This window comes from Salvelinus namaycush, unplaced genomic scaffold (genome assembly GCF_016432855.1).
Source record: "Salvelinus namaycush isolate Seneca unplaced genomic scaffold, SaNama_1.0 Scaffold150, whole genome shotgun sequence".
Classification (NCBI taxonomy): domain Eukaryota; kingdom Metazoa; phylum Chordata; class Actinopteri; order Salmoniformes; family Salmonidae; genus Salvelinus; species Salvelinus namaycush.
The window spans coordinates 138666-152130 of record NW_024058231.1 but is presented as its reverse complement, the minus strand read 5'-3'; the positions used below and the strand labels follow the sequence as shown (position 1 = coordinate 152130).

The window sequence follows — 13465 nt, the reverse complement described above, 5'->3', positions numbered from 1 at the left end:
GTCTCCAGAGATGTTCGATCGGGTTCAAGTCCGGGCTTAGGATCATTGTCCTGTTGTCCAGTCTGTGTATACTATACTGGGAGGGTAGAGAGTCAGAACTGATAGAGGATCTGGAGCCCTGAGGGGGAGAGAGAGAGAGGGAGGGTAGAGAGTCAGAACAGAGGGAAAGAGAGAGAGGGAGGGTAGAGAGTCTGAACAGAGGGACAGAGAGAGAGGGAGGGTAGAGAGTCAGAACAGAGGGAAAGAGAGAGAGAGAGGGTAGAGAGTCAGAACAGAGGGAAAGAGAGAGGGGGAGGGAGAGAGTCAGAACAGAGGGAAAGAGAGAGAGGGAGGGTAGAGAGTCAGAACAGAGGGAAAGAGAGAGGGAGGGTAGAGAGTCAGAACAGAGGGAAAGAGAGAGAGAGGGAGGGTAGAGAGTCAGAACAGAGGGAAAGAGAGAGAGGGAGGGTAGAGAGTCAGAACAGAGGGAAAGAGAGAGGGGGAGGGAGAGAGTCAGAACAGAGGGAAAGAGAGAGAGAGGGAGGGGAGAGAGTCAGAACAGAGGGAAAGAGAGAGAGAGGGTAGAGATAGAACAGAGGTAAGAGAGAGGGAGGGTAGAGAGTCAGAACAGAGGGAAAGAGAGAGAGGGAGGGGAGAGAGTCAGAACAGAGGGAAAGAGAGAGAGGGAGGGGAGAGAGTCAGAACAGAGGGAAAGAGAGAGAGAGGGAGGGGAGAGAGTCAGAACAGAGGGAAAGAGAGAGAGAGGGAGGGTAGAGAGTCAGAACAGAGGGAAAGAGAGAGAGATGGAGGGTAGAGGGTCAGAACAGAGGGAAAGAGAGAGAGAGGGGGGGGTAGAGAGTCAGAACAGGGGGAAAGAGAGAGAGGGAGGGTAGAGAGTCAGAACAGAGGGGAAGAGAGAGAGAGAGGGAGGGAGAGAGTCAGAACAGAGGGAAAGAGAGAGAGAGGGAGGGAGAGAGTCAGAACAGAGGGAAAGAGAGAGAGGGAGGGTAGAGTTAGAACAGAGGGAAAGAGAGAGAGGGAGGGTAGAGAGTCAGAACAGAGGGAAAGAGAGAGAGGGAGGGTAGAGAGTCAGAACAGAGGGAAAGAGAGAGAGGGAGGGCAGAAAGTCTGAACTGCTTCAAGGTCAAAGACTAAAGTTGGTCATGATGTTTCTCTAAAACAGTAAAGACTAAAGTTGGTCATGATGTTTCTCTAAAACACAGAACACTAAAGTTGGTCATGATGTTTCTCTAAAACAGTAAAGACTAAAGTTGGTCATGATGTTTCTCTAAAACAGTAAAGACTAAAGTTGGTCATGATGTTTCTCTAAAACACAGAACACTAAAGTTGGTCATGATGTTTCTCTAAAACAGTAAAGACTAAAGTTGGTCATGATGTTTCTCTAAAACAGTAAAGACTAAAGTTGGTCATGATGTTTCTCTAAAACACAGAACACTAAAGTTGGTCATAAGCAGAGGTCTAGCAGAGCCAACGTGCAGTTGTATATTTCAACAAGCTGTTCCTGTGTCACATACCGAATAGCCGATACCATGAATGTCCTTTACAAGAAAAGACTCAGCTACATAGATGCTGCCAAGATGAAGATGTTGGACCATATTGCAGATGTTCTCTTTGCACAAAGGATGCTAAACAATGGAGAGTTGGAAAGTATCCAGTCTATAGGAGGTACTCATGACAAGGCCCGGGCCCTGATTGACACTGCCAGAAGTAAGGGAGGTATTACTAGTAATAGCTTGATGGCAACATGGGAAAATTACCCTGGATCATCCTCAGTAGGTAATGGTAATGTTATGTCACCTAAGGAAATTACCCTGGATCATCCTCAGTAGGTAATGGTAATGTTATGTCACCTAAGGAAATAGTCTCAATTTTTTGGGACAATATAACCCGTGATGATATTGAGAAGATGAAGTTTGTTATGAGCGAGATAGAGATCACGCATCGACACCGCATCAGTGCTCTGGACCTGCAATATGTGACAGATAGAACCGGGTTAGCAGATGTTATGGCATTGCATTACGGAGCTGCAGCACGGGCAGGGTTGAACACCCTGCTCAAGAAAATCGGTCGCAATGACCTGGTGAAGCGGGTCAAAGACAGTGACTGTACTCACACCTCAAGTCAGCTACAACCTGTGGCCTTCGCTACACGCAGCAAGGTTATCAATAAACATCAAGGTGACAGAGAAAGTGTTGAATATACTTTGCGACCTTGACAGAGGACAGTTGAAAAGATTCATATGGACATTGAAACTACCAAGCAGCACGGCGGAGCTCATCAGAAACACCAACTGACCTGCAAAAAGTGCTGAAGGAACATGTTCAACATGACCGGTTACCTGGATACCATTTACAAAACACTGAGGGAAATGAACCAAAACAGCCTGGCAGACCAGTTGAAAACGTACATAGCCGGCCTCAGTCCCTAGGATATGTAGTCAATGATAAACTGTTTTTACTACACTGAACAGTGTTAGTTCTATAAATGTGCCATTGCAAAATGTCTCTATTGAGCTATAGCTTGGTGATATGTACCACTGCTTTGTTTTGTGATAAACTGGTCAATAAACCAGAGTGACAACAATGTATACTGTGTCTCTACACACACAAACACACACACAAACGGGCTAAGTAGAGTACAACTTTCATTATAGTGAAGTACAGCCTTTTTGTAATTACACTTTGTACCAGTAACAACATCCAAATATTTTACCTGTTATTCCTGGTTGTTTCAGTTACTCAGTGGCAGTAGTAGGATTATGGTGTTATTCCTGGTTGTTTCAGTTACTCAGTGGCAGTAGTAGGATTATGGTGTTATTCCTGGTTGTTTCAGTTACTCAGTGGCAGTAGTAGGATTATGGTGTTATTCCTGGTTGTTTCAGTTACTCAGTGGCAGTAGTAGGATTATGGTGTTATTCCTGGTTGTTTCAGTTACTCAGTGGCAGTAGTAGGATTATGGTTTTATTCCTGGTTGTTTCAGTTACTCAGTGGCAGTAGTAGGATTATGGTGTTATTCCTGGTTGTTTCAGTTACTCAGTGGCAGTAGTAGGATTATGGTGTTATTCCTGGTTGTTTCAGTTACTCAGTGGCAGTAGTAGGATTATGGTGTTATTCCTGGTTGTTACAGTTACTCAGTGGCAGTAGTAGGATTATGGTGTTATTCCTGGTTGTTTCAGTTACTCAGTGGCAGTAGTAGGATTATGGTGTTATTCCTGGTTGTTTCAGTTACTCAGTGGCAGTAGTAGGATTATGGTGTTATTCCTGGTTGTTTCAGTTACTCAGTGGCAGTAGTAGGATTATGGTGTTATTCCTGGTTGTTTCAGTTACTCAGTGACAGTAGTAGGATTATGGTGTTATTCCTGGTTGTTTCAGTTACTCAGTGGCAGTAGTAGGATTATGGTGTTATTCCTGGTTGTTTCAGTTACTCAGTGGCAGTAGAAGGATTATGGTGTTATTCCTGGTTGTTTCAGTTACTCAGTGGCAGTAGTAGGATTATGGTGTTATTCCTGGTTGTGTCAGTTACTCAGTGGCAGTAGTAGGATTATGGTGTTATTCCTGGTTGTTTCAGTTACTCAGTGGCAGTAGTAGGATTATGGTGTTATTCCTGGTTGTTTCAGTTACTCAGTGGCAGTAGTAGGATTATGGTGTTATTCCTGGTTGTTTCAGTTACTCAGTGGCAGTAGTAGGATTATGGTGTCATTCCTGGTTGTTTCAGTTACTCAGTGACAGTAGTAGGATTATGGTGTTATTCCTGGTTGTTTCAGTTACTCAGTGGCAGTAGTAGGATTATGGTGTTATTCCTGGTTGTTTCAGTTACTCAGTGGCAGTAGAAGGATTATGGTGTTATTCCTGGTTGTTTCAGTTACTCAGTGGCAGTAGTAGGATTATGGTGTTATTCCTGGTTGTTTCAGTTACTCAGTGGCAGTAGTAGGATTATGGTGTTATTCCTGGTTGTTTCAGTTACTCAGTGGCAGTAGTAGGATTATGGTGTTATTCCTGGTTGTTTCAGTTACTCAGTGGCAGTAGTAGGATTATGGTGTTATTCCTGGTTGTTTCAGTTACTCAGTGGCAGTAGTAGGATTATGTTGTTATTCCTGGTTGTTTCAGTTACTCAGTGGCAGTAGTAGGATTATGGTGTTATTCCTGGTTGTTTCAGTTACTCAGTGGCAGTGGTAGGATTATGGTGTTATTCCTGGTTGTTTCAGTTACTCAGTGGCAGTAGTAGGATGATGGTGTTATTCCTGGTTGTTTCAGTTACTCAGTGGCAGTAGTAGGATTATGGTGTTATTCCTGGTTGTTTCAGTTACTCAGTGACAGTAGTAGGATTATGGTGTTATTCCTGGTTGTTTCAGTTACTCAGTGGCAGTAGTAGGATTATGGTGTTATTCCTGGTTGTTTCAGTTACTCAGTGGCAGTAGTAGGATTATGGTGTTATTCCTGGTTGTTTCAGTTACTCAGTGGCAGTAGTAGGATTATGGTGTTATTCCTGGTTGTTTCAGTTACTCAGTGGCAGTAGTAGGATTATGGTGTTATTCCTGGTTGTTTCAGTTACTCAGTGGCAGTAGAAGGATTATGGTGTTATTCCTGGTTGTTTCAGTTACTCAGTGGCAGTAGTAGGATTATGGTGTTATTCCTGGATGTTTCAGTGACTCAGTGGCAGTAGTAGGATTATGGTGTTATTCCTGGTTGTTTCAGTTACTCAGTGGCAGTAGTAGGATTATGGTGTTATTCCTGGTTGTTTCAGTTACTCAGTGGCAGTAGTAGGATTATGGTGTTATTCCTGGTTGTTTCAGTTACTCAGTGGCAGTAGTAGGATTATGGTGTTATTCCTGGTTGTTTCAGTTACTCAGTGGCAGTAGTAGGATTATGGTGTTATTCCTGGTTGTTTCAGTTACTCAGTGACAGTAGTAGGATTATGATGTTATTCCTGGTTGTTTCAGTTACTCAGTGGCAGTAGTAGGATTATGGTGTTATTCCTGGTTGTTTCAGTTACTCAGTGGCAGTAGTAGGATTATGGTGTTATTCCTGGTTGTTTCAGTTACTCAGTGGCAGTAGTAGGATTATGGTGTTATTCCTGGTTGTTTCAGTTACTCAGTGGCAGTAGTAGGATTATGGTGTTATTCCTGGTTGTTTCAGTTACTCAGTGGCAGTAGTAGGATTATGGTGTTATTCCTGGTTGTTTCAGTTACTCAGTGGCAGTAGTAGGATTATGGTGTTATTCCTGGTTGTTTCAGTTACTCACTGGCAGTAGTAGGATTATGGTGTTATTCCTGGTTGTTTCAGTTACTCAGTGGCAGTAGTAGGATTATGGTGTTATTCCTGGTTGTTTCAGTTACTCAGTGACAGTAGTAGGATTATGGTGTTATTCCTGGTTGTTTCAGTGACTCAGTGGCAGTAGTAGGATTATGGTGTTATTCCTGGTTGTTTCAGTTACTCAGTGGCAGTAGTAGGATTATGGTGTTATTCCTGGTTGTTTCAGTTACTCAGTGGCAGTAGTAAGATAATGGTGTTATTCCTGGTTGTTTCAGTTACTCAGTGGCAGTAGTAGGAGTATGGTGTTATTCCTGGTTGTTTCAGTTACTCAGTGACAGTAGTAGGATTATGGTGTTATTCCTGGTTGTTTCAGTGACTCAGTGGCAGTATTAGGATTATGGTGTTATTCCTGGTTGTTTCAGTTACTCAGTGGCAGTAGTAGGATTATGGTGTTATTCCTGGTTGTTTCAGTTACTCAGTGGCAGTAGTAGGATTATGGTGTTATTCCTGGTTGTTTCAGTTACTCAGTGGCAGTAGTAGGATTATGGTGTTATTCCTGGTTGTTTCAGTTACTCAGTGGCAGTAGTAGGATTATGGTGTTATTCCTGGCTGTTTCAGTAACTCAGTGGCAGTAGTAGGATTATGGTGTTATTCCTGGTTGTTTCAGTTACTCAGTGGCAGTAGTAGGATTATGGTGTTATTCCTGGTTGTTTCAGTTACTCAGTGGCAGTAGTAGGATTATGGTGTTATTCCTGGTTGTTTCAGTTACTCAGTGGCAGTAGTAGGATTATGGTGTTATTCCTGGTTGTTTCAGTTACTCAGTGGCAGTAGTAGGATTATGGTGTTATTCCTGGTTGTTTCAGTTACTCAGTGGCAGTAGTAGGATTATGGTGTAATTGCTGCACTTACCTGATATCTTGATACTGTTTTAATAGACCTGTGACCATTTATTTGTAGAGTCATCATTATCACTTACCATCATTTAAATGTGTAACCGGTAGACACTTTCTAATGTTCCCATGCAGGTCGCCTTTATTGTATCTGTTCACACCGAAAATGTGCTGGATGAACAAACATGCCTTATAGATAAGGTTACCTTGTTTACACCAGATCGTGTTTGGGTGGCACGGCAACAGGTCCAAAGTCAATCAGCTACTAACAGCTCCCACCTTAGACTCCCAAACAGAAAAGCTTGTTATTCTGTAGTTGACATAGCTAATAGAATGACCTATCTGGTGTGGATGTTTACTCACCATGGAGATAGCAGTAGCTGGGTGAATCATTCACACTTGAACAGTCTGAGCTTCATTGACATAACAGCTGAAACAACCCCCGGCGTTGGATGTTCCGAGCCCCATATACATAACAGTGGTTGGACGATCTACCTTGGTGTTGGAGCCCCATATACATAACAGTGGTTGGACGATCTACCTGGGTGTTGGAGCCCCATATACATAACAGTGGTTGGACGATCTACCTTGCTCTGGGTGTTTGAGCCCCATGGAGATAACATTAGTTGGGTGAGTCATCTGTACTTGGAAAGTGTGAGTTTCATCTGCATAACAGCGGTTCGAAGACCCAGCTGCGGCCGGAGGTGTCAGCTCTGATTGGATTGTATGAGCAATGTTAGATGAACAGTGGTTGGGCGACTCAGGAGTTATTGGACGATTCGAGGTTATGTGCATAACATCGGAACGGACAATTCAGCAGTGGTTGGACGTATCGGAAGCCCGTAGAAACAGCAGTGGTTGGACGTATCGGAAGCCCGTAGAAACAGCAGTGGTTGGACGTATCGGAAGCCCGTAGAAACAGCAGTGGTTGGACGTATCGGAAGCCCGTAGAAACAGCAGTGGTTGGACGTATCGGAAGCCCGTAGAAACAGCAGTGGTTGGACGTATCGGAAGCCCGTAGAAACAGCAGTGGTTGGACGTATCGGAAGCCCGTAGAAACAGCAGTGGTTGGACGTATCGGAAGCCCGTAGAAACAGCAGTGGTTGGACGTATCGGAAGCCCGTAGAAACAGCAGTGGTTGGATACACAACCCACAGTGAGACATTGAAACTAGGTCACCTCAGGTTGACACCTAAGCAGTGAAACAGGATACATATAGTCTACCTGATGACACATTGTGGTGATTATTTCAAACGGCCTTGAAGCTTTTAGGAGGAGCCTCAGCTACATATATAAGATTAGTTACACAGACAGTAGAAAATTCAGTGTATATTTGCAGCTGAACCATGAACATGGTGTGAAGTACTTTACAAAACAACAAGAATTAGAAACAAAAGATAGAATGTCACATGACGTTTATTCAACATACAATAACAGAGGCGAATGGTACTACCAGCATCCCAATATGGGCCTAAGAGTTGAGGAATATACACAGTTGAGGGAATTTACACCCTCTCCCTTGTGCAACATACAGCAGAGAAGGTGGCATGAAAGAGCCTCTAATGACAGGCTGTATGACACAGAGGACCACAACACATATCAACACGACCTTCTGGTTCCACACAATGGACCTGTGTACCCTAGACACCCCCAACCCTTTGACTTAAGACGTAGGTCTGACAAAAACAGGTTACAACAAGGTAGTCATGACATAGGACTGTCACCGAAGACCAAGGGTTACGATGGACCACCAACTCGGTACAACAAACGGCCACAAAACGTTTGTCATGCTCCTACCACAGCAAAGGTGAAACGCCTTATACCTCTGGAATGGATACTGCAACCCTGTAAAGGACAACCTGCCAAAACAAAACGCAAGACTGGTGAGAGACACGGACATTATGACAATGTCAGCAGCCGGCCCCAGCCCACCAGGGGCAGCGTCAGGGCCCAGTCTCCCAGGGACCACAGCCGAGCTCACACCACCAGCGGCAGAGACATGACCCATAGTTCTGTCAACCGTAGGCGAAGCAAAGAACCCAATACAGGCCTTAATGCTCAAAGGTTGTGTCCCGAAGTCTCCTGTAGCAGCGGCCGCAATGGTGGTCTTGGTAGCAGCGTCACATCAGCAAAGATTGACAGATATGAAAACAGGTTTGCTTCACAAAGCCGCAGCATGCCTAGATCACATAGACCGTCCACTGGCCCACATCAGAAACCTGTGACTGTGGACAATATTAAGAAGAGATCGGTCGACATGTCCTACAATCAGCCTGGTTCTCAGTCGCGCGTTAAAAGTGGTTGCAGGAAGAGGGCCTGGATGTTCAACAGGAGACCAAACAACAGTGAAGAAGTAGACAATAGCACATCAGCGGTTCTACACCATGTCACAGCTACCAATGAGGAGGCTAACCTACCTAGAGAACCCGGTGCAGATGATAGCGGAGATGATAGCGGAGATGAAAGCGATGACTCCAGCAATGGAATCAGGGCTAACCTACCTACAGAACCCGGTGCAGATGATAGCGGAGATGAAAGCGATGACTCCAGCAGTGGAATCAGGGCTAAAGTACCTACAGAACCTGGTACAGATGATAGCGGAGATGATAACGGAGATGAAAGCGATGACTCCAGCAGTGGAATCAGGGCTAAAGTACCTAGAGAACCCGGTGCAGATGATAGCGGAGATGAAAGCGATGACTCCAGCAGTGGAATCAGGGCTAAAGTACCTACAGAACCTGGTACAGATGATAGCGGAGATGATAACGGAGATGAAAGCGATGACTCCAGCAGTGGAATCAGGGCTAAAGTACCTACAGAACCCGGTGCAGATGATAGCGGAGATGAAAGCAACACAAGTTCCTCCAGTGACTCTGTTCACACTAGCGATGATGACAAGGAGGACTGTCACAATTCTGTACCCAAACATGTCGCGGAAAGGGTATCCTCTCCAGTCAAACAAAGTGTACCTATCAAACAAAAAAGTACCAGAGTGGCTGGAGTCCAACAAGACCCTGATACTGAACCATGTGTATCTGCTGAGCCAGAGTACCAGTATACAGAGGATGCTGCCTGTTCTGGGACGGTATGCACTGTGCCTAATTCCCCCACCACAGATGACACAGAGCCTGTGTCGGCCCCAGCCGGGGCTACCTCTGCTGAGACGCAGACCCAGGAGCCAGACTCTGATGAGACTCAGGCCAATGATGTAGTGTCTGCTGAGACTGTGTCTGCAGAGACTCAGACCCCAGACTCTGATGAGACTCAGGCCAATGATGTAGTGTCTGCTGAGACTGTGTCTGCAGAGACTCAGACCCCAGACTCTGATGAGACTCAGGCCAATGATGTAGTGTCTGCTGAGACTGTGTCTGCAGAGACTCAGACCCCAGACTCTGATGAGACTCAGGCCAATGATGTAGTGTCTGCTGAGATTGTGTCTGCAGAGACTCAGACCCCAGAATCTGCTGAGACACAGACCGAGGAGCCAGACTCTGATGAGACTCAGACCAAGGAGCCAGACTGATGAGACTCAGACCAAGGAGCCAGACTCTGATGAGACTCAGAACAAGGAGCCAGACTCTGATGAGACTCAGACCAAGGAGCCAGACTCTGATGAGACTCAGACCAAGGAGGTAGTGTCTGCTGTACCCAAGCCCCAGTCTACAACTGAACCATCGTTCCAACAACCTATTGGTGAAACATGTGAAATGTCTCACAATGTGCCTGAATGTAGAGTTGACCATGCAATTGTATTAGATGCACCTGGGTATCAAGATAGGGCTGATGAAGTTGTCTCTGCGACAGAGCACGTAAACAGGGCCGGATGTGCTACCTCAAAGGAGCTTCAGACTGCCTTGGATAGCATCACAGCCATGTCTGGGTGTGATACATCAGAGGAGGTTGCTGCTGCCCTGGATAGCATGACATGTGTCACGTAAGTGTAACTATCACACACATTGTGTTATTACTGAATAGTAATCTATTGCCTTTGGGTAGAGGGGTGACTTGTTTCTGCCTTGTGTTATTACTGAATAGTAATGTATTGCCTTTGGGTAGAGGGGTGACTTGTTTCTGCCTTGTGTTATTACTGAATAGTAATCTATTGCCTTTGGGTAGAGGGGTGACTTGTTTCTGCCTTGTGTTATTACTGAATAGTAATCTATTGCCTTTGGGTAGAGGGGTGACTTGTTTCTGCCTTGTGTTATTACTGAATAGTAATCTATTGCCTTTGGGTAGAGGGGTGACTTGTTTCTGCCTTGTGTTATTACTGAATAGTAATCTATTGCCTTTGGGTAGAGGGGTGACTTGTTTCTGCCTTGTGTTATTACTGAATAGTAATCAATTGCCTTTGGGTAGAGGGGTGACTTGTTTCTGCCTTGTGTTATTACTGAATAGTAATCTATTGCCTTTGGGTAGAGGGGTGACTTGTTTCTGCATTGTGTTATTACTGAATAGTAATCTATTGCCTTTGGGTAGAGGGGTGACTTGTTTCTGCCTTGTGTTATTACTGAATAGTAATCTATTGCCTTTGGGTAGAGGGGTGACTTGTTTCTGCCTTGTGTTATTACTGAATAGTAATCTATTGCCTTTGGGTAGAGGGGTGACTTGTTTCTGCCTTGTGTTATTACTGAATAGTAATGTATTGCCTTTGGGTAGAGGGGTGACTTGTTTCTGCCTTGTGTTATTACTGAATAGTAATGTATTGCCTTTGGGTAGAGGGGTGACTTGTTTCTGCCTTGTGTTATTACTGAATAGTAATCTATTGCCTTTGGGTAGAGGGGTGACTTGTTTCTGCCTTGTGTTATTACTGAATAGTAATGTATTGCCTTTGGGTAGAGGGGTGACTTGTTTCCGCCTTGTGTTATTACTGAATAGTAATCTATTGCCTTTGGGTAGAGGGGTGACTTGTTTCTGCCTTGTGTTATTACTGAATAGTAATGTATTGCCTTTGGGTAGAGGGGTGACTTGTTTCCGCCTTGTGTTATTACTGAATAGTAATGTATTGCCTTTGGGTAGAGGGGTGACTTGTTTCTGCCTTGTGTTATTACTGAATAGTAATCTATTGCCTTTGGGTAGAGGGGTGACTTGTTTCTGCCTTGTGTTATTACTGAATAGTAATGTATTGCCTTTGGGTAGAGGGGTGACTTGTTTCCGCCTTGTGTTATTACTGAATAGTAATGTATTGCCTTTGGGTAGAGGGGTGACTTGTTTCCGCCTTGTGTTATTACTGAATAGTAATGTATTGCCTTTGGGTAGAGGGGTGACTTGTTTCCGCCTTGTGTTATTACTGAATAGTAATGTATTGCCTTTGGGTAGAGGGGTGACTTGTTTCCGCCTTGTGTTATTACTGAATAGTAATGTATTGCCTTTGGGTAGAAGGGTGACTTGTTTCCGCCTTGTGTTATTACTGAATAGTAATGTATTGCCTTTGGGTAGAGGGGTGACTTGTTTCCGCCTTGTGTTATTACTGAATAGTAATCTATTGCCTTTGGGTAGAGGGGTGACTTGATTCTGCCTTGTGTTATTACTGAATAGTAATCTATTGCTTTTGGGTAGAGGGGTGACTTGTTTCTGCCTTGTGTTATTAGTGAATAGTAATGTTTTACCTTTGGGTAGAGGGGTGACTTGTTTCTGCCTTGTGTTATTACTGAATAGTAATCTATTGCCTTTGGGTAGAGGGGTGACTTGTTTCTGCCTTGTGTTATTACTGAATAGTAATGTATTGCCTTTGGGTAGAGGGGTGACTTGTTTCCGCCTTGTGTTATTACTGAATAGTAATGTATTGCCTTTGGGTAGAGGGGTGACTTGTTTCCGCCTTGTGTTATTACTGAATAGTAATGTATTGCCTTTGGGTAGAGGGGTGACTTGTTTCCGCCTTGTGTTATTACTGAATAGTAATGTATTGCCTTTGGGTAGAGGGGTGACTTGTTTCCGCCTTGTGTTATTACTGAATAGTAATGTATTGCCTTTGGGTAGAGGGGTGACTTGTTTCCGCCTTGTGTTATTACTGAATAGTAATGTATTGCCTTTGGGTAGAGGGGTGACTTGTTTCCGCCTTGTGTTATTACTGAATAGTAATGTATTGCCTTTGGGTAGAGGGGTGACTTGTTTCCGCCTTGTGTTATTACTGAATAGTAATCTATTGCCTTTGGGTAGAGGGGTGACTTGTTTCCGCCTTGTGTTATTACTGAATAGTAATGTATTGCCTTTGGGTAGAGGGGTGACTTGTTTCCGCCTTGTGTTATTACTGAATAGTAATGTATTGCCTTTGGGTAGAGGGGTGACTTGTTTCCGCCTTGTGTTATTACTGAATAGTAATGTATTGCCTTTGGGTAGAGGGGTGACTTGTTTCCGCCTTGTGTTATTACTGAATAGTAATGTATTGCCTTTGGGTAGAGGGGTGACTTGTTTCCGCCTTGTGTTATTACTGAATAGTAATCTATTGCCTTTGGGTAGAGGGGTGACTTGATTCTGCCTTGTGTTATTACTGAATAGTAATCTATTGCTTTTGGGTAGAGGGGTGACTTGTTTCTGCCTTGTGTTATTAGTGAATAGTAATGTTTTACCTTTGGGTAGAGGGGTGACTTGTTTCTGCCTTGTGTTATTACTGAATAGTAATCTATTGCCTTTGGGTAGAGGGGTGACTTGTTTCTGCCTTGTGTTATTACTGAATAGTAATGTATTGCCTTTGGGTAGAGGGGTGACTTGTTTCCGCCTTGTGTTATTACTGAATAGTAATGTATTGCCTTTGGGTAGAGGGGTGACTTGTTTCCGCCTTGTGTTATTACTGAATAGTAATGTATTGCCTTTGGGTAGAGGGGTGACTTGTTTCCGCCTTGTGTTATTACTGAATAGTAATGTATTGCCTTTGGGTAGAGGGGTGACTTGTTTCCGCCTTGTGTTATTACTGAATAGTAATGTATTGCCTTTGGGTAGAGGGGTGACTTGTTTCCGCCTTGTGTTATTACTGAATAGTAATGTATTGCCTTTGGGTAGAGGGGTGACTTGTTTCCGCCTTGTGTTATTACTGAATAGTAATCTATTGCCTTTGGGTAGAGGGGTGACTTGATTCTGCCTTGTGTTATTACTGAATAGTAATCTATTGCTTTTGGGTAGAGGGGTGACTTGTTTCTGCCTTGTGTTATTAGTGAATAGTAATGTTTTACCTTTGGGTAGAGGGGTGACTTGTTTCTGCCTTGTGTTATTACTGAATAGTAATCTATTGCCTTTGGGTAGAGGGGTGACTTGTTTCCGCCTTGTGTTATTACTGAATAGTAATCTATTGCCTTTGGGTAGAGGGGTGACTTGTTTCTGCCTTGTGTT

The 13465-nt window shown here is 44.0% G+C and overlaps 1 protein-coding gene across 1 annotated transcript; it reads left to right on the top strand.

Moving 5' to 3' along the window:
- Positions 1–1402: 1402 nt before the first annotated feature.
- Positions 1403–2535, top strand: LOC120036891. The gene is made up of 2 exons (XM_038983185.1): positions 1403–1776; positions 1830–2535. The coding sequence occupies exons 1-2, from the start codon at positions 1530–1532 to the stop codon at positions 2213–2215; spliced, it is 633 nt and encodes a 210-aa protein (XP_038839113.1). The 5' UTR covers positions 1403–1529; the 3' UTR covers positions 2216–2535.
- Positions 2536–13465: the final 10930 nt, after the last annotated feature.